The following is a 25,983-nucleotide window of genomic DNA, read 5'->3' on the forward strand; positions in this document are numbered from 1 at the left end:
AACTCCATATTAGGCAGTGCTTGGCAGGACTGTGGGTCCCGGGCTTTGCGCATGCGCGAGCCACGTAGAGTCCCCAGCCAATCCTGTGGCACCTGGTGACGGTGAAAGGCAGACAACCAATGATAGAACGACCCATGTTCCTATTCCATATATAAGCGGCCACGTTTCTGCACACGGGGTCTCTCGCGCTCAAGCTCTCCTACAAGCAAGAAGGCTCTCCAATAAAGCGTGATCTGAGAAGACTCCTGGTGTGGTGGTCGTTCTTCCTCGCTGGCCGAGAAGGCGTTCGCCGCAATTAGTCAGGTTAAGTACAAGTCATCTAGCCCATTCCAGGAAACTACACTGGTCTGAATGAGATAATGACTCAGTTTTTTTTTTTTGTTTTTTTTTTTGCCATTTTGTCCAGAAGTGAAAGATCCACTAGAGCCATCCCAGTATAGACAATATCACCCATGACCTAAGGTCCATTTATTTTCTATTTCCTTCGCTTTACTATCCAATTCCATCCTTAAGCCTCTCTTGTTGCCATAAAACATCCATTGAAGGAATGCAAGTCAAACTCATGGTCCAGTGAGAAAGAGGAAGGAAAAGGAGAAAGTACAAACACTGTAACTGGAAGTTCCCTGTAGAACATGAGCTGAAGTTAGATCATCATTGTAAGATTATCAAGAGGTGAAGCCTATAAGCAATGATTAGGCCAGGACGGACTCTGTCCTTATAAATGGATTAAGGCATTATCCTGACAGGATACAGCTCATCTGATTTTGCCTCTTTCCAAGTCTGACTCGATAGCACTCACTTCTCCTTAGCACCATGCTCTGGAGTGCTCAGCTTACAGAATTGTGAACCCAATAAAGTTCTTTTCTTTATAAAATTCCCTACCTATGAAGTCCAGTTATAACAGCAAAGTAGACTGTAAGGGCAGACAAGCCAAGTCTTTAAGGAGCCTGGAAGCCCTCTTTGTATCTTCTCCTAATAGTGCATCTTCTCCTGAACTCTGTCTCATGGTCACACCTTTCTTAAAGAACTTGGTCATTTTATAGCTAGGCATAGTGGTTCACTATTCAGGAGAAAGAGATTGGAAGAATCATGATTCAAGGCTAGCCCAGAAAAAAAATGCTAGAAAACCCTAACTCAATAAACAAGCTGGATCCATTGCGAATGGCTAATATCTGTAATCCTAGCAACTCAAAAGGCTGAGATCTAGAGAATCACTGTTTGAAGAGCCAAAAGACTGAGAGATTCTCTCTCCTAAATAGCAAAAAGCCAAGCTGGAGGCATGGCTCATATGATAGAGCACTTGGCAAGTAAGCAAGCCAAAGGAGTATAAGGCCACTCAAACCCCAGCACCACCAAAACCAAACCAAACAAAGCTAGATGTGGTTGGTGTATGCTTGTAATATCCCAGCTATGAAGAAATTACAAGTAGGAGGATCATGGTCTGAGATTGGCACTAGGAAAAAAAGCTTATAATACCATCTAAAAAATAATGTAAACAAGCAAACAAAAAGGTAGGGGGATATGGCTCAGTGGTAGAATACTGGCCTAGCCCCCATAAGGCCCTGAATTCAAAACTCCAGAAAAAAAATGAGAATATGATAATGTGCCTATAAATTCTTGAATACACCTCTAGCTGAGAAGTGGAGCCTAACTTTTCTCCCTGGAGTACTCACTGTTTTCAGTGACTTGTTTCCTGTGGGTAGCATGTAGCAAAGGCGGGACCTCTGAGGATACTGGTAAATGACCTCATGGATTCTCTCTAGGACCATTCTGGTGAGAAGGTTCCCAAGTGGAAGAGCCAGGGCCTGCTGTCTTGAGCAAGCATTGACTCCTGAGGTTGACTTCACAGCTAGAGAAGAATGCCCCTCATCCTCCAGTGAGCCACCAGAGAACTTGAAACTCTGGACATTGGTCCAAAAGAGCATGTGTGTGTTAATCTCAGGTCACGGCAGCCTTTGTCACCTCCCACTTAACCTCCATGACTTCCTTAGCCTCCATGGTCATTTACAGCTCCACCATGCCCAACCTTACCATCAGTACTGCCTGCTACCTGCATCACCTCTGTCAACCTTGTGCTCCGGCTCCCAAATGACTTTCAAGGCTCCTCATCTCCTGCAAGAAGCCTCTTTGTTCCACCCTTCTTGCCACCTGAGGCCAATTCTTTGTTACAACATATCAGTATTCAAGATTCAATGGCTTATTCTCCTGCAACTGATATGTTCAATGAGACTCTCTCTTTAATCCCCAAACTCTACTCCTTCAGAGTCCCTATGTGTTAATCCTTAGCCTAAAACAGTGTCTGACAGCAAGTATACATTCAATTTTGGGTGGAGAGACGTGTACACAAATAGTTGAATCCTTTAAATGCTTTAAAAGCTAGAAAGTCTTAAGTCTCTGAAATCTTGGACTTGTAGGAGATATTTTGCGAGATTGAATTTATCTACAAAGACTGCGAAAATGTCTTGGGTATTTTGTGTTTTGTTTTGAGTTGTTTTGTAACTTGGAGGGTGGATTAGATCACTGGGTAACCTGTGACTAAAGAATACTTGGAAGTAGACTTCAGGCAACAACTCTACCCAAAACTTACCACCAGATGGCAGTCGCACCCTGGGAGCAGCCACCTCTGCCCTCCGGCCACACCCCGTCCTTAGACACACACACACACACACACACACACACACACACACACACACACACACACACACACACACACACACACACACACACACACACACACACACACACACACACACACACACACACACACACACACACACACACACACCTCACACCACACCCAGGACTGAGGCAGGTCCTGGCAGATAATCAAACACACACACACACACACACACACACACACACACACACACACACACACACCCTCACACCACACCCAGGACTGAGGCAGGTCCTGGCAGATAATCAAAGTCCTGTAAACTACAACTGCGACTTCCAAGTCCTCCCATCTTGCAAAACAAGAAAAACCAATGTTCTTCCCTTTCACCTCCTTTGTTATAAATTCTACCATTCTTCACATTCTTCAGTTAACCAGCTTGCTCATCTCCCACCCCTTTCATTGTAAATTTCTCATTCTCTACTTAGCTGTCCATTTTCCCCAGACAGGGCCCAAAAGGCTATTCTCACACTATCTGCTTATTTCATTGGTACCCTGAAGAGAAGGGGCTATCCCCCACCCCCACCCCGCACCCCAAGGCTCCTCCTGAAATTAGAACATTTTCAGAACTGTCAGGTGTGTGGGGTAGAAGCTTACCTTAAAAGAGCCTAAGAAGAATGGAGTGGGAGCTGAGTCTCTCTCTCTCTCTCTGGACACATTTTCCAATAAGACTTAGTGTTCTTTTTCTGCATTTTTTGAAGATAATGAGCTTCCCCTTAGATATAATACTACTATGTAAAGACATCAGTCAAGCAGAGAGGCAGGTGGCTTACTCCTATAATCCTAGCTACCACTGGAAGCTAAGATTTAGAAGACTGCAGCTGCAAGCTAGCCTAAGGCAGAAAAGAAACTATCTTCTATTAACCAGTAAAATGCAGAATTTTAGGCCTGGTTCAAGTGACAGAGCAAGAAAGCCAAGCAAGAAGGAGTTCTTGAGTTCAAGGCCCAGTAAGCAGGAAAGGAAAAATTTAAAGCCATGGTAGCAATGTGGGAAATGGAGTATCAACACATGCAATACTGACTCAGTGTTTTGTACCATCCACCAAAGATGCAACCCTCGGCCCCCCCACCCTCCTTTGCTTTTCACAACCTGACACTGCTGAGAGATGCCAGGGCCATGCAGAAGCAACTGCTCAGGGCAGCTCCTGAGGAAGACATGTATCTACACATACACAAGTCCCTCCTTGTTATCCCTGGGCCTTAATGAGAGGGGATAGTAGAAATGATCCTGGCATTCCTGGGGGTGACATGTACCATTGCCACACTAGATATATAGGTCCTCACAGGTCTGAATTGCACACAGGCAAGAACCCTGTTTCCACTACAAGATACTTCATTAATAATCATATAGTCATCAATTCACCACCTCTTGTGGACCAATGGAGCATTCAAGGACCTGAAACCATGTTGGAAATTCAGATACAGCCTTTGCAGAATATAGGAAATTACTAAATGGTGTATGAGGACGTAGTTAGCCAAATCTCCAGTGTGGCAGGGGAAAAAATGCTAAGTACAAGTAAAAATCCATATGTCCAAATTAGCCATTCTACCATTGACACATATTTCATAACATATTTTGTATACTATGTATAAAATTTTCATTCATCAGTTTGAAAAATAAGTTGTTTTAAATCCAGAATGTGAAAAGCTCCATAAGATAAAAGAACAGATAGGTTTCACAAGTAAGTGGTATAAGCAGAGGAGGAAATGACTGGTATAGTGAGGGTCAAAAGGCCAAATAGTTGGATTGGGTTTAGATACTGCTTTTTACAAAAAGTTGATACTGAGACATTCATAGAAGCAGGAGTGTGGGGTGGTTAACATTGAATTAAGATTTGAATTGCATGTATGATCCCAAAAGTATGATAATTATGATTGATGTTATTTTACTTTTCTAAGGAAGGAGAGATGTTGTTTATCTGTTAGAAACAAACATTTTGTTTGTTTCTACAAGGATTGCCCGAGAAAGTTGCACCTGGAATTTGTTTTTAAAAGTTCAATAAAAGCTCATGGTGGTACATGCCTAAAATCGAATCCCTTGGAAAGTGAAGTCAGGAGGAAGATTTTGAGTTAGAGTCAATTCTGAATTATATAGCAAGATCCTGAATAAGTGGGATTTTGAAAATACTCAGGGGGAAAAGTGTAATAGAGACATGAAAAAGATCAGTGGTACAGCAAAATTTTGGATACCTGTGGGGGTTCATTAGGTAACTTTTTCATATTTTTTATATGTTTAAGAAATTCTATAACAGGATTTTTACTGAAAAAGAACAGCACTAAGAAATTTGTGAGACTGTTGGGCACACAGAGGCAATCATGAAGAATTATAGCAAAACCAAAGAGCAATTCTGAAGGTAAGGGAGAGGATGAGGTCAGCGTTACTGCCTTAGCCAAATGAAGAAGGGTAGAAAGAACATTCCAGAAAGAACATGGAGCCTCCAAATGTCACTCTGCTGCCTAAAAGATTTTGCTAAGGTAACCAATCACCCTGGTTTTCCTGAAACTTTCCTTTAGCCCTGAGGATCTCTCCTTTAGAGAAACTCATCAGTCCAGGCCAAATCTGGCTGGCTGGCCTCCTGCCATAATGATATGGAACACTGGTTCCACTGGCCAGTTCCAGGAAGCAGAGCTGAGTTGGAGCAGCCCTGAGCTACACAATGGGACATTAGAGCACTGAATAGGAGATCCAGAGAGATTCCAGGCAATGCTAAGGTATGTTTGCTGCTCCCTTGGCATAAAACTTCAGCAGCAACCTTTTCATTTGAAGTGGACACCCAGGGACCAGATTGACTTCTCATGCCTTCTCCTCCCTTCCTTTCTGCTAGAGGAGAGTTGCAAGATAGCACTACTTCTATCCAGGAGACTAGTTCTGTCATACATCTCCCCAATTTCCACATAGACTTTTATAAAATGCAGGCCTATATAGTATGTGCGTTATATTACTGAATCCATACCCTATATATTAATAAAAGAGAAAATTAATGAATACTGCCTAGCATGGAGGAAGTGACAGAATGGAAACCAACTCTTAGTGCTAACTGGTACTGCACCATAGGGCCACACCCTGCACAGTGAGGAGATAGGCCCAGAACTCCAAATTTTGAAAAATAACATACATTATTTTACTACTTTCATTGTAAAATAAGAAGATTCCTTTGGGCTCAAGACTAATGGTTTCTTAAACGGATCTGGGCATAAAATCAGAAATGTCTTCAGCAGAGCAAATGACCCTCTCAAAAAGTCTTCAGCAAGGAAAGGTGGCTCAGTGGTAGAGCGCTTGCCTTGCATGCCTGAGGCCCTGGGTTCGATTCCCCAGCACCACATAAGCAAAAAGAAAAAAGCCAGAAGTGGCGCTTTGGCTCAAGTGGTAGAGTGCTAGCCTTGAGCTAAAGAGCTGAGGGACAGCGCCCAAGCCCAGAGTTCAGGCCCCATGACCGGACCGAAAAAAAAAAAAGTCTTCAGCAAGGCACCAGTGGCTCATGCCTGTAATCCTAGCTACTCAGGAGGCTGAGATCTGAGCATTGAGGTCAAAGACAGCCTGGGCAGGAAAGTCCATGAGACTCTTATCTCCAATAAACCACTCATAAAACAGGAAATGGTACTGTGTCTCAAGAGGTAGAGCTCTAGCCTTCAGCTGAATAGCTGAGGGACAGCACCCAGGCCCAGAGTTCAAGCCCAACAACTGACAAAAAACAAAAACAACAACAAAAAAACCCACTAGTCTTCAGAGTCAAGTTCCCTGGACTCCTACCAGTCTCCCCCCTCCTCCTCCTCCTCCTCCTCCTCCTCCTCCTCCTCCTCCTCCTCCTCCTCCTCCTCCTCCTCCTCCTCCTCCTCCTCCTCCTCCTCCTCCTCCTCCTCCTCCTCCTCCTCCTCCTCCTCCTCCTCCTCCTCCTCCTCCTCCTCCTCCTCCTCCTCCTCCTCCTCCTCCTCCTCCTCCTCCTCCTCCTCCTCCTCCTCCTGTTTCTCCTCCTCCTCCTCCTCCTCCTCCTTTTTTCTCCTCCTTCTCTTCCTTCTCCTCCTTTTCCTCCTTTTTCCCCCTTTTTCCCCTTCCTCCTTTTCTTCCTCCTCCTCCTCTTCTTCCTCCCAGTTCTCTGAGCAGAAGTGTTTACGTTTCACAGTGGAAGACAGAGGAACCTGCTCAGCTGCCCAGTGAACAGTTTCATCTTGAAAACTCCCAGCCACCCCCATCGTACATTCCCTGTCTGGGAACCAAGTCTTCTGCTTATTGCAGAAGGAAAAACCAAGATATCCAAGATGGAGGAATTGCAATCACCTGGACCAATACCTTCCCTGGATCATTCTTAGGGCATCCTTCTCTAAATATCACAGGGGAAAGAAGCCTCCAATGCACTGTTGTCAGTAGCAGAGACCATCACCCATTCCACCGCCCTGAGAACAATGGCTTCTCAACCAAGGGTAGGCAAAAGAAAGAGCTGGTGCAACCATCAGAATAGTAGACAATGATGTTGACCTCAGCACATGCATCAGCCCTTGGAGAACTAGCACCCCAATAGTTCAACTCTGCACCCCCCTGCACTGCCTGAGAAAAGCTTATAGATTGGTCATCTTTGTCCCCACCCGCAGGGATCCCGGGCTTCTGATCACATGGCAACAGTCCTCCCACAAAGAACAAAAGGAACAATAATGGGGCAGGCCAGAGGAGAAGCAAGGGTAGATATACCTGTTGTCTTGCCCCCAACTCTGAGATGTCTGGGCCTGGCATTACATAACATAGAGTACCCAACCAGAGGCACTGGGACGTTCTCAGAAATTTATGGTATCTTGGAGTGAAAGCTGTTTCCTAAAGCTGCTGGACTGTCCCCTCCTCAACATCCAGAACAAATGAAGGTCCTAGATGTCATGATTGAACCCTGCAGTAAACACAACCACCTAGCCTGGGAGCCAGGGCAACCCGCCATCCACACTACACACCTCCTCCAACCCAGAAAGCCCAAGTCTTCTGAGCCTGGGTCAGGAGGAGTCACCCTGTCCAGCCACCACCAGCTCAATGCCTGCCTCCAACCAAAACCCACAGGCAGACTACAGAGACGCTTCATGAATTTTTCACAAGATTTGCCTAATAGTGGCTGAGCTGAGCTGAGAAAGCCATATCAGAGTGCCTGTGCCAGCAGCTCGCAAAGAGTTAACCCATTAGGCCACATCCTGGTGAGCTCATCCCTGCTGGAGCCTGCTCAGTGGCTGAGATTCTCAGCACACTCACTTCTGGTTGTGGCCAGGGTGGCTCTCTCCGGCTGTGATGAAGGACTTGAACAAAAACTCCTTTCCGGCTTCCTCCCTGCATGAGCACCAAGTGAGTCTCAGGTTCCCCCATCCTCCCCAGGGGCATCCAAAACTGTAAGTAAGAAAGAGAACATCCCTCTTCTGCCTTTCCTTCCAGGACTTTTCTGGAGGAAGGAAGGAGTTGATTGGAACTTGGCTTTAGAGCATGTTGAGTCTTTGAACTGCAGGTGGAAGGCAGGTGTGCATGGCCGGGAGAGGATGGAGCCAGCTGCCAGCAGGTTGGAGGGGACTGTCTTTAAAGTCCAGGTGGACAGTGGGGAGGGGGGATGCCACAGGCCACACACTTCAGAGAAGGGAATGCGTACGAAGGGCTGCTCTGTCCGGCCTTTCATTCTTGGAAGCCATTAAAGGGAAACAGTGGAGACAGAGCCAAAAGGCCAGCTAGTCAAGTATGAGTCCGTCTCCCCGCCCCCCTCTCCGCCCCCTGTACACCCTGGATGCCAGGGTCAGAGGCTGGGCGGACCTAGCCTACTCTCTGGGGGGTCCCATATCCAACCTCAGCACCTGTCCATCGTCCTTCTTTCTTACAGGTGTGACGGGCACCCAGGGCAGATGTTAGGGGAAAAGAAAAAACAAAGGTGGGGCACACTAGCTTTGGCAGTTTTCATCTCAGAAAAGGGAGTCGGCACACAAAAACAAGGACAAAGAACGTGGTTGGGTTGGGCACACATGCGCTATAAGGATGCCGCCTCTCAATAAAGCCAAATGTGGTCACACATTAACCCTCCCTTCCTCCCTCCCCAAGCTGATTTGTTTCCCATTCTCTCCCCTGGTAAGGCCCAGATCCTGGCTGCATGGCCTGAAGAGGGACATGAACAGCACTCTCTAGATGGTTAGAACCTTAGAAGAAGTTCTTCTGGGTGCCATGAGCTGGGGACAGGTGGCCATGGTAACAGCAAAAGTATACCCTTGAGAGTCAGCCTCTGTCAACCCAGGCACAGGGCCCCACTCACCTTATCAGAGAAGTAGATAGTCACCAACTGAGTGTCCTTATACAGGGCGAGAAGACAGTGCCCCTAGGAATAGGCACTGGCCAGCTGGAGGTACGTGGCAGGACTGGGGACAGGGGGAAGACCCTTACTCCCACAAGAGGTTCTCCTTAGGAATAATAAATCATACGATCCCACCTCTTCCATCTGTGGCCTGTCTTCCCTTCCTCTGCCAACTGTAGTCTATTCTCTGGGCCAGCCACCCCACTGTGAGGTCATTTGTGCCCTCTCTTCTGTGTTAGGTCCTGGCAATTCCCAGAATAGCGCAGTTCCTATCGAAACTGTCTAGGTGAAGGTGGCTGGGGAGGAGAAACTTGGGGAGAGCCAGATAACACCAGGCACAAGGGCAGCAGTACAGTGGGCTTTTATAAAGTATTCAAGTTGCTAGATGAACTACAGTATGCTGGATTCAATTTGAATTTCCAATAAACCACCAAAGATTTTTTTTTGGTCTATGTAGATCCCATGCAATATTGGAATATTCTATTTTTCCAAGCATGTATTGTTGATTTGAAGCTCAACTTCCACTAGACACCTTGAAATTACATTTGCTAAATCTGGAAACCTTGTTAATAATGATTGTGTTCCAGTACCTTCAAAGGAAGATGGCACTAGGGATGGGCCTGGGGAGTGAGTTCCAAGACAAAGGTGGGCATCTCTGGAGGTGCTAGAAAGTTAGGAAGGAAGGGAGCAAAGAAAGACAAAAGGAAGGGAAATGCCTGCTCCAGCCTTGAGAAGGCATGGTATAGGATGTCAGGCTTTGAAGTCAGGCAGCTTAGAGCTGCCCTTTCCTTATCTGTGAAATGAGAATGATTTTAACAGTATTTCCCATTTAGCACTGGAGGACTCAGAGATGCTCCTGGTGAAGCAATGGCATGGTCCAGGCACTTTATGCATCATTAGTAGAATGACAATGGTGGTGACTGTGTGGTTACTCTGTTAGCTTACTACCTGCTTCTTGTGGTCCCCATCCCAGCTAGCTCAGAGCCCCTGCCTGTTTCTTACATCCTCAGGAGTTCTACCTCATAGTCCTTCATAGGTCTTCTCACTCCTCATCCAGGCATCTATCAAGGTGGTTCTATTCACTGCCTATGTCCCTCCATACATTCTTCCCTAGGTTTGCAAAAGAAACCAAGCCTACCGATAACTCACATCCTAGCAACTCAGCAGGCTGAGATCTGAGGACTGCTGTTCAAAGCTAGCCCAGGCAGGAAGTTCCTTGAAACTCATCTCCAATTAACCACCAAAAAAGATGCAAATTGAGTTGTGGCTCACTTTGTAGAACACCAGCCTTGAGAGAAAAAGTTCAAGTCTCAATACCAACACACACACACTAAGAAGCAGGATAGATTTGAACACACACACACACACACACACACACACACAACTCCAATGAGAAGCAGGATAGATTTGAACCTGGGCTCTTCAGCCAGACTGGCTCTCAAATTCACACTGCAATCTTGTTTCCTTACTCTCCTATGATTAACTTTGAACAAATCACTTAAAACCTTGTTGATCCCCCGTTTCATCTACACAATAAAGAAACAACGGTAGCTTCCTAGATGACTGGGGAGGATTCAATGAGCTAGTGCTGGTGAAGGTCTGCATGTGAACTTTTCCTAGGCACATATAAAAATTTGATACATGGCATTGCTTCTGCTTTGGAAGAGCAGTAGTTCTGGGTCCAAGGAGATGAGTAAGAACTTCAGCCAGCAGAAGACAGCCAGTATTTGAGACAGGCAGTGAGTTAGAGACCAGAGGAGATGCTGATTGAGATGTGCCTACCTTGCCAGGGACAGCTGCTTCTGGTGCCCCTCTGGATAACTATTATCATCTTACCACCTTGCTCTAGGATCAAAGGTATGGTTTAAGACAATGGGGTGGGAAGAAATAAGACTGTCACAACTAGTCAGGTTCTAACCTTCTATGGCTCCAACTAGAAACTGAGAAGAAAGTACATCACTGGAGTCATCTTTGCAAACTACCAGCAAAGCTCTGTCCTTCCGCTAACCATCATAACTCTTCTGTTTATTTAGCCATTAGAGAAATGTTCCCCCAAGTCTCTGCCTCAGCGAAGTGCTGAGCGACTACTGGAAGGCACAGAAGCCCTCATTCCTAAAGGGCTCTGGAAAGGAGCAAAGAGCTTCTGGAACTGAAACTACAGGCACACATATCTGGCTTTCTTCAGAAAATAATCTACTTACTTCACCAGTGCCCCATTAAGTAGTTTCATTTACGATGCTCAGAAGGAATCTAGTGAAGGGAAAAGGCATCCAGCACTCATTATCTGAGGGCACTCATTGTTGTTCGCCAGCTTGAACATTCTCAGCACCAAACCATAGGTCGGGGGGTTAAATCCATGAAGGTATGCAGAAAAGCCAGAAATCTCCCAACTAGTTCTTTCCCATCTCATTGAGACATGTCTTCATCCTCTATGTAACCCGTACCCAGGTATCAGGTGTAGTGAGGAGTGGACTGGAGACACAGCTTCATTCATTCCAGAGGGTCCTCCACCTGGCCTCCACTTCCTTCTACCCCATCTCACTCCCCAGTAAGCTGGGCTTCATCATCTTAATTTGTTCTTAATTAAGGCTCTAGAATGTCTTATAAATGGAAACATAAACTGTATGGGGGAGTGTTTATTTATTTATTATCCATTTGTAATCTCTAAGTAGTTGCATAAAGGGTTTTTAATTCAACATGTCAGTTTATGAGTATAGTGCATCTTGATCGCCCCTTTCTTCATTCTCCCTCTCTCTCCCAAATCCACCCATCCCCTCAATTCTCCTAGTTATACTTTCACAGAGATACTTTGAACATTATGACTGCATTCTCTTACCCTCCTTCTTTCATTAATTTAATCCCTACCAGTTGAATTCACCCACCTGCAAAGGAGGTTTTTATAGACCTGATTTATCTTATGTCTGTGACACCTACCGATGTTCCTGTGTATATCAGCCGTTGACTCCTTATGAGTGCTGTGCAAAATTTCATTGAGTGAACAGACACCCATTTATCCTGTCGTCTGTGGGTGGACACTTGAACCTCTTCCTCTTCCGTTTTTCCTTCCTCTCTTCTTACCTAACCCCTCACTGCTCTCCACTGTACTCTATCTGATTCTCAATATTCTATATCAGAGATTGGTAAACATTTTCTAAAAAGGATGCAATGGTGAATATTTTAATTTTAATAGGCCCAACAGACTCTGCTGAACTTAACTGCAATTGTAATGCAAAAGCAGTAATGAAGTTAACAAATTTATCTGTATCCTAAGACATATTTTATGGCACAAAATTTAAATTTTTATACAACTATTATGTACCGAAAAATATTCTTCTTAAGATTTCTTCTGCCATTAGACAAAACCATTTTCCAAGAAGCACCCAGCAAGTACAGGACTTGAATTTGAATCCCGCTACCACCAAAACACAGAAGAAATTACAACAACAAATTCTTTTTTTTGTATTTTGTATTTTTATTTTTTTTATTCTGAAAATACTGTACAGAGGGGTTATAATTACATGGGCAAGATAATGAGTACATTTCTCATCAAGCATTGTAGCCTCCTCCTTTGTTTCCCCTTCCCATCCCTTCCCATCCTCCTCCTGTCCCCCTACTGAATCCTCCTCCCCCCCACCAAAGTTGTAAAGTTCATTTTTCCACATAACAACTTGTACATCTCATACAACAAACAAATTCTTGACCTACGAAGCTGTCCAGAAACAGGAGGTGGCTAGTAGCTGGTCCGCCTGTGGTCACTGTAATCTGGCTCCTGCCCACATTTCCAGGCTGGCTCTTCAGCACTCTTCCCCAACATTCAACATCTACATCTAATTCTTGACGATGTCTCTCTGACAAACTCACTGTCCTGAGTTCCTCAGTCTGGAAGTCTCTTTATCCAATCTTTATCTAACACCTTGAAAAGTCATTCTTCTAGAATCTTTCTTGAGGATCCTCAATACTTGGTTCATGTCTTCATGGGGTTTCTCTAGTGATCAACACTTAGCATTATTACAGCTGCCATAACTAATAAGGGAAATGTTTGCTTTCTCTCCATCTTTCCTCACTTGCCTGCAAGCTCCATATGTCTGCTACTGTGTCCTCATTGCTTTGGTCTATCCAATGCTCAGCTCTGTGTCTGGCATATAAAAGGTTTGAGTAATTATTTTCAGTTGTCAAAATAGAATAAAAGAAGTAAAATGTAATAAATGGTCAGGCACCAGTGGCTCATGCCTGTAATCCTAGCTATTCAGTAGGCCAAGATCTGAGGATCTTGGGTCAAAGCTATCCTGAGCAGAAAAGCCTGTGAGAGTTTTTATCTCCAAATAACCACCAAAAAACCAGAAATGGAGCTGTGCCTCAAGTGATAGAGTGCTAGCCTTGAGAGAAAAAAAAAAAACACTAAAAGTGCCCAGGACACAAGTTCAAGCCCTAGAAGTGGCACATAAAAATAATAATAAAAAAATGTTTTAGGTGGTACATATGCTACTGTCCTGATTTGATTTGGTATCTATAGCATATAGATTTCAGAATACCCCACAGTTACCAAAATCTGAGAATAGTTATGTCTCTTATATAAAATGCCATGGCATTTGCCTAGACCCTCTGCATACATCTTCCTGGATACTTTAAATTATCACTAGCTTACCATAATAGCTCATACAATATAATTGGTATGTAAATATCTGTTAAATCGTATGTTAGGAAAAATGACAAGACAAACATCTGTCTATACTTAATACAGAGGACATTTTCTCCAGATATTTTTGGTTCAAAGTTAATTAGATCTGTGGGTACAGAAGGCCAACTATACACAAGGGTCAAAACATCACACTATAATCTATAAATGTGTAGAACTATCAGGTGCCAATTAAAAAATAATTCCTGTTTTCAGCTAAATGAGCAGTTAAAATTTCAACCTAATAGAAGGAGGATTGACTAAAATAGAAGATTAAAAAGCACCTGTGCTCCATCTATTTCTTGCAGAGATGTTCTTATCTTTCTAGCAGGAAGGACACATGCAGTTGATTTGGTAGGGAGGGGCCAGGAACTACCCAGGTAACAACAGGCTGATGGGAGAGAAGAGGCCACAGATCCTGAGGGAGGGAGCTGTTTGTGCAGAAAAGAGAAGGGAAAAGGCCAGGAAGCAGTAACTGATGGCTGTAATGCCTGTAATCCTAGCTAACTCACAAAGCCAGACCTGGCAGGGAAGCCCATGAGGCTCTTACATCCAATTAACCAGCACAAAGCCAGAAGCGGAGCTGTGGCTCAAGTGGTAGAGCACCAGCCTTGAACGATAAAGCTAAGAGCCAATGCCTAGGTATAAGTTCAAGCCCCAGTACACACACACACACACACACACACACACACACACACACACACACACACACACACACACACACACAAAACACATACACTGAAGGGAAGGAGAGAAGAGAGGGAGGGTGAGAAGGTAGAAGGAAAGGAGGAAGGGAGGAAGGGAGGGAAAGAAGGAAGGTTTATACTGGGGCTAAATCTCATTCTGCCCTGTTCAAACAAACATCCACATTATTCCAAGTGTCTCTGTACAATTGATATATACATATATATATATATATATACATACATATACATACACATATATTCTCTCGGTTTAAATATTTGATAGACATAAAATGCAGAAAGTGGCCACACCACGAATACACACCCATGGAACTAGCTGCCAAGTCAGGAGTAGGAACAGAGTCAGCACCACAAAAGTCTCTATCGCTCTCCCTTCCAGCTACTACCCTCACCCAAGATAGCCTCTATCCTGACCTCTCCTAGCATAGACCAGTTTGCATGTCTTTGAATTTTATGTAAATAAAATCTTTCACACAGTACATATTCTTTTTGTGTCTGGCTTCTCCTGTTTACAATGAGATTCTTCCATGGAGGTCCTTCTCAGTGTACAGGAGTTCCAGGCCAGCAAGTCTTAGTGACTCCTGCCTAAATAAGTCTCCACATTACTAAATTTGTTCCTTGACACTGTAAACTTGGCCTCTAGGAAACAAAGACCCATATGCCTGACTCAATTTTCTACTCTGAAGGCCAACAGATATTCAAATCTGGTTTGCTCAGTATCCCACCCCCTCCCACTTTCCACTAGATTTGCAGCTCAGTCTCTCTCCAGTCCCTAGTCTGGGCCCACATCTAGTTGTTGAAAGCTATAAAGGAAGCTATATATATATATATATATATATATATATATATATATATATATATATATATATATATATATATATTCATTTTATTAAGTACTGCCATAAAACATCTAGCACAAACTTAATGGCATAAAGCAATATAAGGTGATGCTCTCACAAGTCCAAGATGTTAGCAGGGTTAGTTCCTTCTGGAAGCTGGGAGGGGGCTCCATTCCACCCTTCTCTTCCAGCTTTCCAGTGGTTACCAGCAACCCTTGGTGCTCTTGGCTTATAAAAATATCACTTCAAGGATTGGGAAGTAGTTCAGTGTCAAAGCATTTGCTTATCAAGTGCAACATCCTGGGTTCAATCCCCAGTACCAAAAAAGAAAAAAAATTAAAAAGCCAGGTTCTGGTGGCTCATGCCTGTAATCCTAGCTACTCTGGAGGCTGAGATCTGAGGATTACAGTTCAAAGCCAGCCCGGGCAAGAAAGTCTGTGAGACTCTTACTTCTAATAAACTACTAGAAAACCAGAAGTGGTGCTGTGGTAGAGCTCTAGCCTTGAGCTGAAGAGCTCAGGGACAGCACCAAGCTCAGAGTTCAAGCCCCACAACCAACCAACCCCCCCCAAAAAAAAAGAAAGAAAAGAAAAAAAACACCTATCACTTCTGTGTCTACCTCCTCTACACCTAGTTCTCCCTCTGTGTGTCAGATTTCCCTCTCCTTTCCCTAATAAGGACACCTGGATTTAGGGTTAACTTTAATCCAGGGTGATCTCATGTCAAGATCCTTATCACAACTCTATATGAAATAACCCAAATTTCAAACAAAGCCACATTCTGAGGTTCTGGGTAGGAATGTGCTCTTTGGAAGAGCAGATTTCAAATCAGTCCAGTGAGTATGAGATCCCCTAAGATCACCGATCACAACCCAGTGTCTTCTTGATATGTGAAAGGATGGTTTTTCCTTGCTGTGCCAACTGCCCAAATGTTCTTTCATGCTCCTCAGAGCTACAATGTCAGGGCCAAGTCCAAAAAGCACCTGCTAAGCACCAGGCTGTGAGTGAAGTTTTATGGGGACACAAGGTAAGAAACCCAGCCTCCACTCTGGTGTAGCTTGAAGGTGGAGGGCTGTGATGTTCTAGGTTAGTCTGGAGACATTTTAAAATTGTTATGAGGAGAGAGGAATGTAAACCCCATTGGTCTCTAGAAGGTAGAAGCCAAGGATGTTGCTAAGTATGCCTACAGAGTCAACAGCACCACTGTTGAGAAGCATGGTATAAGGGTGGGGAGCAAAATCTCATTAGGTCTTTAACAAAATCTGAAACTCACAAAACACCCAGCATTTGTAATTTTTTGGTGTTTAGTTTTTGTTTTGGTTTGGTTTGAGTTTATTTTTTGTCAGTTGTGAGGCTTGAACCCAGGGCCTGAGTGCTGTCCCTGAGCTCTTCTGCTCAAGGCTAGCTCTCTACCACTTTGAACCATAGCTCCACTTCTGGTTCTTGAGTGGTTAGCTGGAAATAAAAGTCTTATGGGGACTTTTCTGCCTGGGCTGTCTTTGAACCGCAGTCCTCAGATCTTAGCCTCCTAAGTAGTTAGGATTATAGGTGTGAGCCACTGACATCTGGCTGTACTTGTAATTTCATAGAAGCCTATATGCTCAAAATTCAAGTCAATTCACTACCTGTATGGTCAAGAGTGAGAACACTGTCAGCGCCCCAAAAGTTTCCATTGTGTCCACTTCTAGCCACTACCCCCATCCAAGGTAGCCACATTCCTGGCCTCTCCTAACACAGACCAGTTTAGATGTTTTTGAATTTTATGTGTTGAATTTGGGGTTTTAAGTCACTTAACCCAAATCAATTATTTTAGACACAAAAACAGGGAAGTTAGCCAAGTGTGGTGGTACATACCTATAAAGGCTGAGGCAGAAAGAGCAAGAGTTCAAGACTACAAGCAGCTACATAATGAGACCCTGTCACAAAAGAAAAATAAAGAAAAGAAAGCAGGGACTCAGGAAGAGAATGATTGCAATAGCAACCAGGTCTATTCCTTGAACACTATAACATGTCAAACAGTATCACAGTGTTTTTGTTATTAGAAATTTTACAGTCACAATAAACCTATGAGGTAAATAACTTATTGTCCCTGTTTTATATATGGGGCTATTAGAGCTCTGAAGGCTTAAGAAAATTGCCCACAATCTCACAGCTTTAAAGTGGAAAGTTAGGTTCAAATAGTGGTCACTTGGGTACCAATTATCTGGCTCTCTGTATGCTTAGTGCTTACTGGAACCATGAATGACCTACTTTTTTCCCAGTGTAGTGGAGGGTGAGAGGAAGGGGAACAAAGACATAGAAGAGAGAAGAGAAGATAGAGTCCTCATCCTTGCTCAGGGGAAGGGAGTTACTTCTCTCTCAGTAACTGAGTAGAAATACATCTTTTGTACCTTTGTTTGCTCCAGGATCTATCCTTCTTCCCAATGCAGGCAACGTAGTGACTCACATTTTCCTGTACCATTGCAACATAGATAGATGATAGATAGATAGATAGATAGATAGATAGATAGATAGATAGATAGATAGATAGATAGATAGAAGATAGATGCATAGGTACAGGCAAAGATAGATACATAGATGATAGATACACTCATAGATCATATATATGCACATGTGCATGTTTATATACATAGATCATACATGCATGCATACATATACATATTGTGGCCACATTTTTCTTGCCAAGTTCAACTACTAAACAAACCAATGATCATCATCCATTATTGGCATTTCAGAAAATAAAGAATATTACAGTGTCAGAATAAAAGTTGTTTAAAATGCATAAATGTGAAATTAAATGAAAACTTTACAAGAATATTTTTATTTCCCATATTGTGCAGTGGCTTAATGTCTGAGAACTTCACACCTAAGTCCTCTTATACACAGTGAAAGCTTATTTTAGGACAAAAGGAGCCACAAAATAAAACACTCGAGATTCTTATAGTTGCAGAATCCTCAGGATTCATCTTCACCAGCTTTAACGTAGCCAAGATCTTTGAGTCTGACAACATTGTCCTGTATCCCAGTACAGCTACACATGAAACCGACCCAGAGAGTAGAGAGGAGACGTTTGCCACTCTCTTAGATTTCACTGTATGTGCCTCAGTCTCCCCTCTTGTAAAATGAGGCTAAATGAATAATCCCCTTGTGCAGGGCCAAAGAGAAGGTATTAGGCACTTCCAACATGCATGATTAGTTCTGTATCCCTGTCAGAATGAGAATTCCACCAGCAGGGTCTCTGCTTCTAGTTCCTAAGTAAGAGGACCCCTCAAACCAAGATGGCAAGTCCTTTCCCACTCAGCCCCAGCTCTTTTTGCAAAGCACAACTGAAATGTGCAACAATGTCTTCTCTGGATCTTCATTACAAAGTGCTAGAAGCAGTGGGAGGGGTAAGGAGGACCTCTGATTTCTACCTGGAAAAACTGGCAGATCCTGAGTTTGTCATCATGATGAGTAGAAAGGGGATAAAAGGCAAAGATAAGCAGAGTCTCATGGGTAAAAGTCCTGTGTGCTAGACAGGATGGAGACAGCTATGCAGAAGTCTTGTCACCTCAGTTGCCATATGCAGTACAAAAATCTTCCAGTGCCCCTCTGTGATCCCTGCCCTGCCCCCAGCTCAGAAGAGAGGGAATCACTTCTGAAATGATAGCTTCACTTATGCAAAAAAAAAAAAGCACATGTTCCTTCCAGAATTAAATAAACCTCAGTACAAAAGCACACTGTGGTAGTTTTCAAAGCTTTTAGAAGCAGAGATTTAAATGCCCTCCCTCCCAACGAGTGTGGCTGAATGTATCTGAATTCTAAAGGCACTGGAAAATTGTATGTTATTTCTATTTTCTGTTTCCTCCTGTCAGTGGTAAGAGCTCTGTAGCTGCTTCATTTAGAAAGCGAGAGCTGTGGGGATTATGCTTGGAGACAAGGAAGGGGGGGGAGAAGGGAGAAACTTACCCAATGGACAAGACTAACCTGTGGGGTGGGTGAAGTAGAGGAGGCTGGGTTGCAATGAAGATTGCACAAGTATTGAAGCAGAAAAACACTCAATAAAGAAGAGCCCCAGGCACGGGAAACTACCAACTCCCTAGAGCTATCTTTTGCTCCAGAACTGGTCACATGGCTTCCAAAAATGCTACCTCCTCCATATTTGAGTATGATTCACATGCACACAGCACCCTATTTGGACCCATTGTAACTGTGATGAATGGCCCATCTGCCCCAATAAGCTTTCTGCTACAGAAAGAGATCTCCTGAGTCCTATTCCCAAGAAGGGATACTTGTGGATGTTGACATAAGCAGGCCCTGAACCTGTCACAGGGGAAGTTCCCTGATTTCTGCCTAGAGAAACTAGCAGATCTTACATTGGTCCTAGTGACTAGAGGAAAGGGGAGAAGGGAGGGAAGAAGGAGGGAAAGGTATTCTTTCACTTACTCATTCAATTAAAGATAAACAAAGTCTTGTGGGTAAAGCCCTGTGCTAGATAAGTGACTGAGACAGCTTCAAGATGAATCAGGGCAGTGATGTGGGTGAAAGGCCCTCTTAGCCTTTCCCTCCTCCTTAACCAATCTATGTGCAGGAAAGTACTATCAGCCATTCATATCTAATTCCCTTACTGCAGACATGTAGGCATTTGCACTTGAACATGCATTTCTGACTAAATATTCAACCCCACATTGAAGGAATGGGAAAACCCTGGTGGAGAAGTTTAGAGCAGGCCAATGGTACTTCTCAATAGCTGTAAACTGTTGCCAGTGACCATCTATATCTTCTAATAGGGACCAGGAGATGAGAATGCCTGGGGTGACTCTAAATGAGAAACTGGGACAGGCAGCTGAGCTAGGCTCTGTGCTTTTACAGCCCTAATAACGGTGAATCTATCCACTTTCTGTTATATATAATGTTACTATAATGAAATGCCTTCTAGAGAAAAGAGGTTCATTTGCCTCTGTTGGGAAGAACAGGGATCCACATATGTGTGTGGTCTTTATGCTGGCAGAGTTGCAAAATGGCATACAACATGTGGCAACAGAGAAGGATTCAAGTAGGACTAACGAGATGTCATGCCTACAATCCTAGCTACCCAAGAGACTGAAATCTGAAGGATCACAGTTCAAAGCCAGCCTGGGCAGAAAAGTCTGAGCCTTCATCTCCAATGAACCAGTAAAATGCTGGAGGTGCCAACTAAGTGGTAGAGCATCAGCTAAAAATTATATCTAGAGGCCTCCAGAGTGAGGCTTTAAATTCAAAGCTCAGAACTTTAAATAAATTAAAAATAAATAAATATAATTAATGGTCAATTCACAGGGTTAATGTAGAGCTCCAATTTAATGAAGGAAGAGTTTTACATACATACATACACACACACACATTTATGTACAAAGCATTACTCCTTTTTAAAAAAATTTTTTTGTCAGGGCCTGAACTCTGGGCCTGGGCACTGTCTCTCAGCTCTTCAGCTCAAGGCTAGCACTCAACCACTTGAGCCACAGTGCCACTTCTGGCTTTTTCTGCTTATGTGGTGCTGAGGTATCGAACCCAGGGCCTCATGCATGCGAGGCAAGGGCTCTACCACTGAGCCACCCTCCCAACCCCTTAAAATTTTATTTTATTGTAAAGATGCTGAACAAAGGGGTCAAAGTTACATGAGTAAGGTAATGAGTACATTTCTTGTCAAACATTGTTACCCCCTCCTTTGACAAAGCATTACTCTTTAGTAGGCAAATGACACCATTTATGTAATGCTTTGTATGCTAGATATTGATCCAATACAATATAGCCCTTAACTCATTTAAACCATTTTGAAAACCTCATGCTAGACATAGTATTATTTTCCTCATTTTATAGATAAGAAAACTGAAGTAAAGAAAGGCAATGTAATTCATTCAGAATTGCACCACTGGAAAGTGGTTGGGCCTGAAAATCAGATGCCATTCAATAAACTAGAGCTCATATTTGTTTGTTTTTTCAACATCACCACTGTTCCCTGGTTTAAGTATTAAGTCTGGTTGATTAGAATGACATAATATTTATCTCTCACAAGAGAAAAAGGAAAGCATGCCAACTTGGATGGTTTCTTATGCAGATTTCGTCTGCTTTTCCTTTTAGCTTTAACACACACACACACAGAGAGAGAGAGAGAGAGAGAGAGAGAGAGAGAGAGAGAGAGAGAGAGGAGAGCTGCATTGCTGATGGATGCTGAGCACAGGAAGGTTGTATAAGGATCCCTTTCAGCCTCATCCTTGTTTTTGGTTCCAGTACTAGGTGCCCTGTCCTGATCAACCATGACAATGGAGGTACTCCCTAAGGCCCTGGAAGTGGATGAGAAATCTCCAGAATCCAAGGATCTGCTGCCCAGCCAGACTGCAAGCTCCTTGTGTATCAGTTCCAGAAGCGAGTCTGTCTGGACCACCACCCCTAGGAGCAACTGGGAAATCTACCGGAAGCCCATCATCATCATGTCTGTGGGCAGCGCCACCCTGCTCTTTGGTGTGGCCATCACCTGCCTGGCCTATGTCTTGAAACTGAATCCTAAAACCACTACAGCCCTTAAAATGATAGGGCCTGCCTTCCTGTCCTTAGGACTCATGACTCTGGTGTGTGGGCTGGTGTGGGTACCCATCATCAAAAAGAAGCAGAAGCAGAGGCAGAAGTCAAGTTTCTTCCAGAGCCTCAAGTTTTTCATCCTGAATCGCTGATGACCTGACTAGAAAGAGGAGATCTGATAACCAACATCCCACATCCAACTTCCTCCATCAGATGTCACAAAACCGTCCCAGGAAAACCCTATTCCTGGTACTATAGGAAAGACAGAGCACTCAGGCCCCACTCTCCTGTAGCTTGGAGTGTGGCCAGCTGAATGAATCCCACCTGATCTCTGTGATTCTGCTGAACCTTCCCTTGGGTCCTAATGGTTACTATCTCATCCCCAGCTCCTGCATCCAGGCATTATTCATCCCAAATGCAGTACATGCCGGGAAATTCCTTGAGGTCAGCTATGAGGTCTCAAGGAGAACTTCATCTTTATATGTACATATACATATGAGTGCCTGAGCTATCCCCCACATTTGCATTCTTCTGGAACCAAAATTGACCACCAGAGGCCCTTTACAGAGGACAAGGAAGAGAGAGTTCTGACCCACTGAATTTCACAGTCCCAGCTCCAGTAACAGGGCATTGAGATTGAAGCCATGGGATAATTCCTATGTTATCAAACATTCCAGAAACTAAACAGTGAAGGAAAGCTGGAGATAAACACCATTCGGGATAGCACATCCCTCTGGGCATGACTCTGGGAGTTAGCCAGCTGAAGAAGTTTTATTCTCTATTATATAATATTTATACCAGAGGCAATCGTGTAGACTAAAGGAGTCACAATTTCCTCTTGCCTCCTTCGCACTCAACTGTCTTCACCTTGGCAATGAGCCCAGGGAAAATGCATGTTGTCACAACTTCCTCTTTCCCTCTATCCCTGTCTCTACCCCCAGTTTCCAGAATAGGAAGGCAGAAAGCTACAGAGGGATTCTGTAAGACCATTCTCCCCTTCAACTCCATCAAAACCAAACCCGAGATCAAATGCCGCATCTAAATGGTCTGTAGGTTTTTCTAGAGATGGGTTCTCTTTTTAAAAAAAAATCCCCACTGTGTTATCCCTGCCTCTGCCTACCAAAGTGTCTATTAAGTGGCCTTCTTTTTAGCAAGTCCCTGGGTAGAGAGAAAACCAGATCTGATCTTACTCTCATCTTGTTTCCCAAGCGAATTGACATTTAGAATATCCTGCACTGACTTTGTGTGTTGGTGCCGAGCTCAAACTTGGGGAAGGAGAGAGAAAGACTCCCGGAGGCCAGATTTTCTAAGCTAAGAACCATAGTATAAGATTACCAGTTTGAAAGGATACAAAGATGGAAAAGGAAATGCACTGAACACAGCAGAAATGACCCTGCATACACAGAAACTTTGAGGAGAACATAAATTGGGATGCTGCATGGCCACTTCCATGACCTGCCAGATGTTCAGTTTCATCCCCTCTTGGGCCTGTTTCCCTCAATGGCTTCTGTATAGTTTCTCCCAGGGCACATTGTACACCTCCTGGGGTATTTGGAGACTGGAAGGGTGTCTTAAGAGGGCCCACAAACACCCACAAGGTTTAGCGCTCTCCAAACTTCCTTTAGTAACCAAGAAGCCATTAGGTGAAAGACCTTAAGAGGTATGCATGAGAGGGATTGCCAGGCTGCCCTAGGCCAGGCCTCTCATCATGGGATATTGACAGAGGTATTATGATATTGAGGTGCTGGAAGAAACCTGCTTGAGAACCCCACTTTAGCTTTGGGAACTCCCTTTACTCTTCAGCCTCTGGCTTCCCTAGTCCCATTATAACCTCTTTCTAATAAACCTCCAGGTATCTCCATCCTGCCAATGGTTCCACATACAGGCTCAGAATCCATCTTTGTTCCTGTTGCATTGTGGGAGATTCTGGGGAGGTCAATCATTTATTTCCTGGAGGTCTCACCTGGATGGCCATTTCCTACCCCAACCCATGTACACAGGCAAGTCAGGACCAATTTGGGGGTTGTTTCAAGTGTATGTCATTAGTTGGAATTCTAGTGCCTCAAGCAATAGAACTTAAAGATCTTTTCCCCTCTGCTGATGTGAATGCAGATTTACGATCAGCCCTGGAATACTGCCCTCTCATTCTTAAATGCTTTCTTACATAGGAGCCTGCAGATAAGTTCCCAGCTAGGGCACTTAGAAGCCACAATTGCCAGGCCTTTCATGAGCCTAAGAGCCTGTAGTCTGGGCAGATCTGTGGAAAGGAGGGTCCTTCTAGAAGGTTCTATCATGAGTGTCTTGGTGGAAAGCAGTCTGGAGACAACCACCATTCAAGAAGGCATCCAAATTCTGTGTTGTGCTTGCAGTTTCCAGAAGTACCTGCTCCTATCCCCTACTCCTCAAGATAAATTCTAAGCAGAGAAAAGGAAGGAACAGGCTAAGAAGGAAAACCCCTAAGGGCCATATATCTCCCCATGGGATCTCCACACATGGGTGTCACTCTGAGGTAGAACATCGCGGAGGCTTTTGCCAAAGCTCATTGCCCCATGGAAGGCTGAGTGCACCAGGTCTGGGAGTGCAGCCAAGTCAGATGCCATGTTTGCAGCAAAGCATCCCCTGCAAGGACTCCTCTCAGAGTACAGTACCAGCACCCAGGTTTACAGTTCACTGAGTGGTATTATCTACCCTCCTCCTCCTTCTTTAGGGAGCTTCATTTGCTCTGGACCCTAACTGTTGAACATTGTCTGTTGTGTTTTCATTCTGTTGCATGGGGGAGGGAGGATTCTAAAACTGCTCATTAATTCTCTTTTATTCTAAAATGCTCCCTACATCATTTCCAGGTTCTCGTCCTCTCTCAGAGTGATGCCTGGAATAAACGCAACCCTATGAGTTCTTCAGATGTCTCATAGGAGCTGGTGGTCCTAGTCTGAGATGCTGATGGGGCAGAGTCCCAGCCCTGCTGTTTTCCATTCCCATAAGCCCAGTACTGAAACCTAGAATGACGATTAAACAGGAACCTTCCAGAATGAGTTAGGGGATCAGACAAGGCAGGTCACTGTTCCAAGTCTCAATACAAACCAAAGTAGCAAATTTTCCATGGACCCTCTTCTAATATCCTACCCAATAGACCTGAGCCTGTGCTCAGTCCATGTGAGGATAGCCTGTTTTACCTAAAGCTTCCTCCTGTGAAGACTTGTACACAGCTTCAGAGATACTGCTAGTCTAGCCAGGGCCTGGTGCTATGCATTCAGCTCTCCTGGGTCAACAAAGGAATCTCTGTGTCTGAGGGAACCATGCTTGCTTTTTCTGGGGTACAGGTAGAGGGTATCTCAGGCCATCACCAAGTCCAAGTCTATTCTAAGGAGGAGGAGGTTTTACTGAAGGTCATCCCTAGAATAAGACCATCCCCACAGCTCTGCCGGATCCTCTGACCAAACCACTCATGTGATTGTAAAGAGAAGAAAGGGGGAGCCATTGAAAACGGTCCCTCAAATAATCATGGACTGTCGGGCTTATCCTCAATAAATGAAAAAAGTATCAGTGTAAATCATGGTCTTTGTCTTGTGTGGTTGCATGAAATGGGGACCATGGGCTGCAAGGACCAAGGACGCAAGATTCTATTAGAACTGTAGCTGCATAGTTTACTCTCCCAACCCCTGGGCTTTACTTGTCTCTAATTCCTACTGCACATATGACTTCATGGATCCATCCCTTGAGAAGGAATAGCTGTTATCTTAACGCTGCAGTTTTTCAAGTAGGTGCCATCCCATACACAAAATGTTGGAACAGGGCTGCAGTGATGCAGACAAAAGCTTGACCTCAGGAAGCAATCACACTAGTTCCCAAAGAATCCAGACAAGAGAATCACTGATTCAGATACATTCCAACCATGATGGAGAGAAGAAAGCTCAGATATCCAAGTCAATCTCAACCTACCTCTCCAGCTTCTGGAAAATAGCCATCCCTGGGCTGGGAGGGAGGAGCCTTAGAACAAGAGAAAAGGTTAGTGGGGGAGTCTGGACTATACAAAAACAGTGTCCCTCTGATTATAGTCATTGTGTCATTCCCTTTGCTTTTGCCTCTTCCTCTGAAACCTGTCCATCACAGCCTTGAAAAGTGGTAGAGGCAACATGTGGGAGAGATGCTCTGTTTAAATTCTACATTCAAGGGGATCAATGGCTACACACACTTCCTCCCACCTAAATGTCCAGAGACCCAACCATCAAAGAAAGAAGCAGGACTATTCTATCTTTTCT

At 44.1% G+C, this 25,983-nt stretch overlaps 1 protein-coding gene and 1 long non-coding RNA gene across 3 annotated transcripts in view; one reads left to right on the forward strand and one right to left on the reverse strand.

Moving 5' to 3' along the window:
- LOC138830566 (uncharacterized) overlaps positions 1-9,032 on the reverse strand; it is a 108,532-nt gene extending 99,500 nt beyond the window's left edge. The window contains exon 1 of the long non-coding RNA XR_011373036.1: positions 8,932-9,032. This is a non-coding gene — a long non-coding RNA (uncharacterized lncRNA). The remainder of the gene's footprint in view (positions 1-8,931) is intronic.
- Pirt (phosphoinositide interacting regulator of transient receptor potential channels) lies at positions 7,909-25,264 on the forward strand. 2 transcript variants are annotated; one of them, XM_070026950.1, is made up of 2 exons: positions 7,909-7,988; positions 21,437-25,264. In XM_070026950.1, exon 2 carries the CDS (start codon positions 21,463-21,465, stop codon positions 21,874-21,876), a length of 414 nt encoding a protein of 137 aa, XP_069883051.1. In that variant the 5' UTR covers positions 7,909-7,988; positions 21,437-21,462; the 3' UTR covers positions 21,877-25,264. The 2 variants fall into 2 exon arrangements, with proteins under 2 accessions (XP_069883051.1, XP_069883052.1); XM_070026951.1 differs by having other exon boundaries at positions 7,921-8,032.
- Positions 25,265-25,983: the final 719 nt, after the last annotated feature.

This window comes from Dipodomys merriami, unplaced genomic scaffold, assembly GCF_024711535.1.
Source record: "Dipodomys merriami isolate MVZ:Mamm:240054 unplaced genomic scaffold, mDipMer1.0.p SCAF_19, whole genome shotgun sequence".
NCBI lineage: Eukaryota > Metazoa > Chordata > Mammalia > Rodentia > Heteromyidae > Dipodomys > Dipodomys merriami.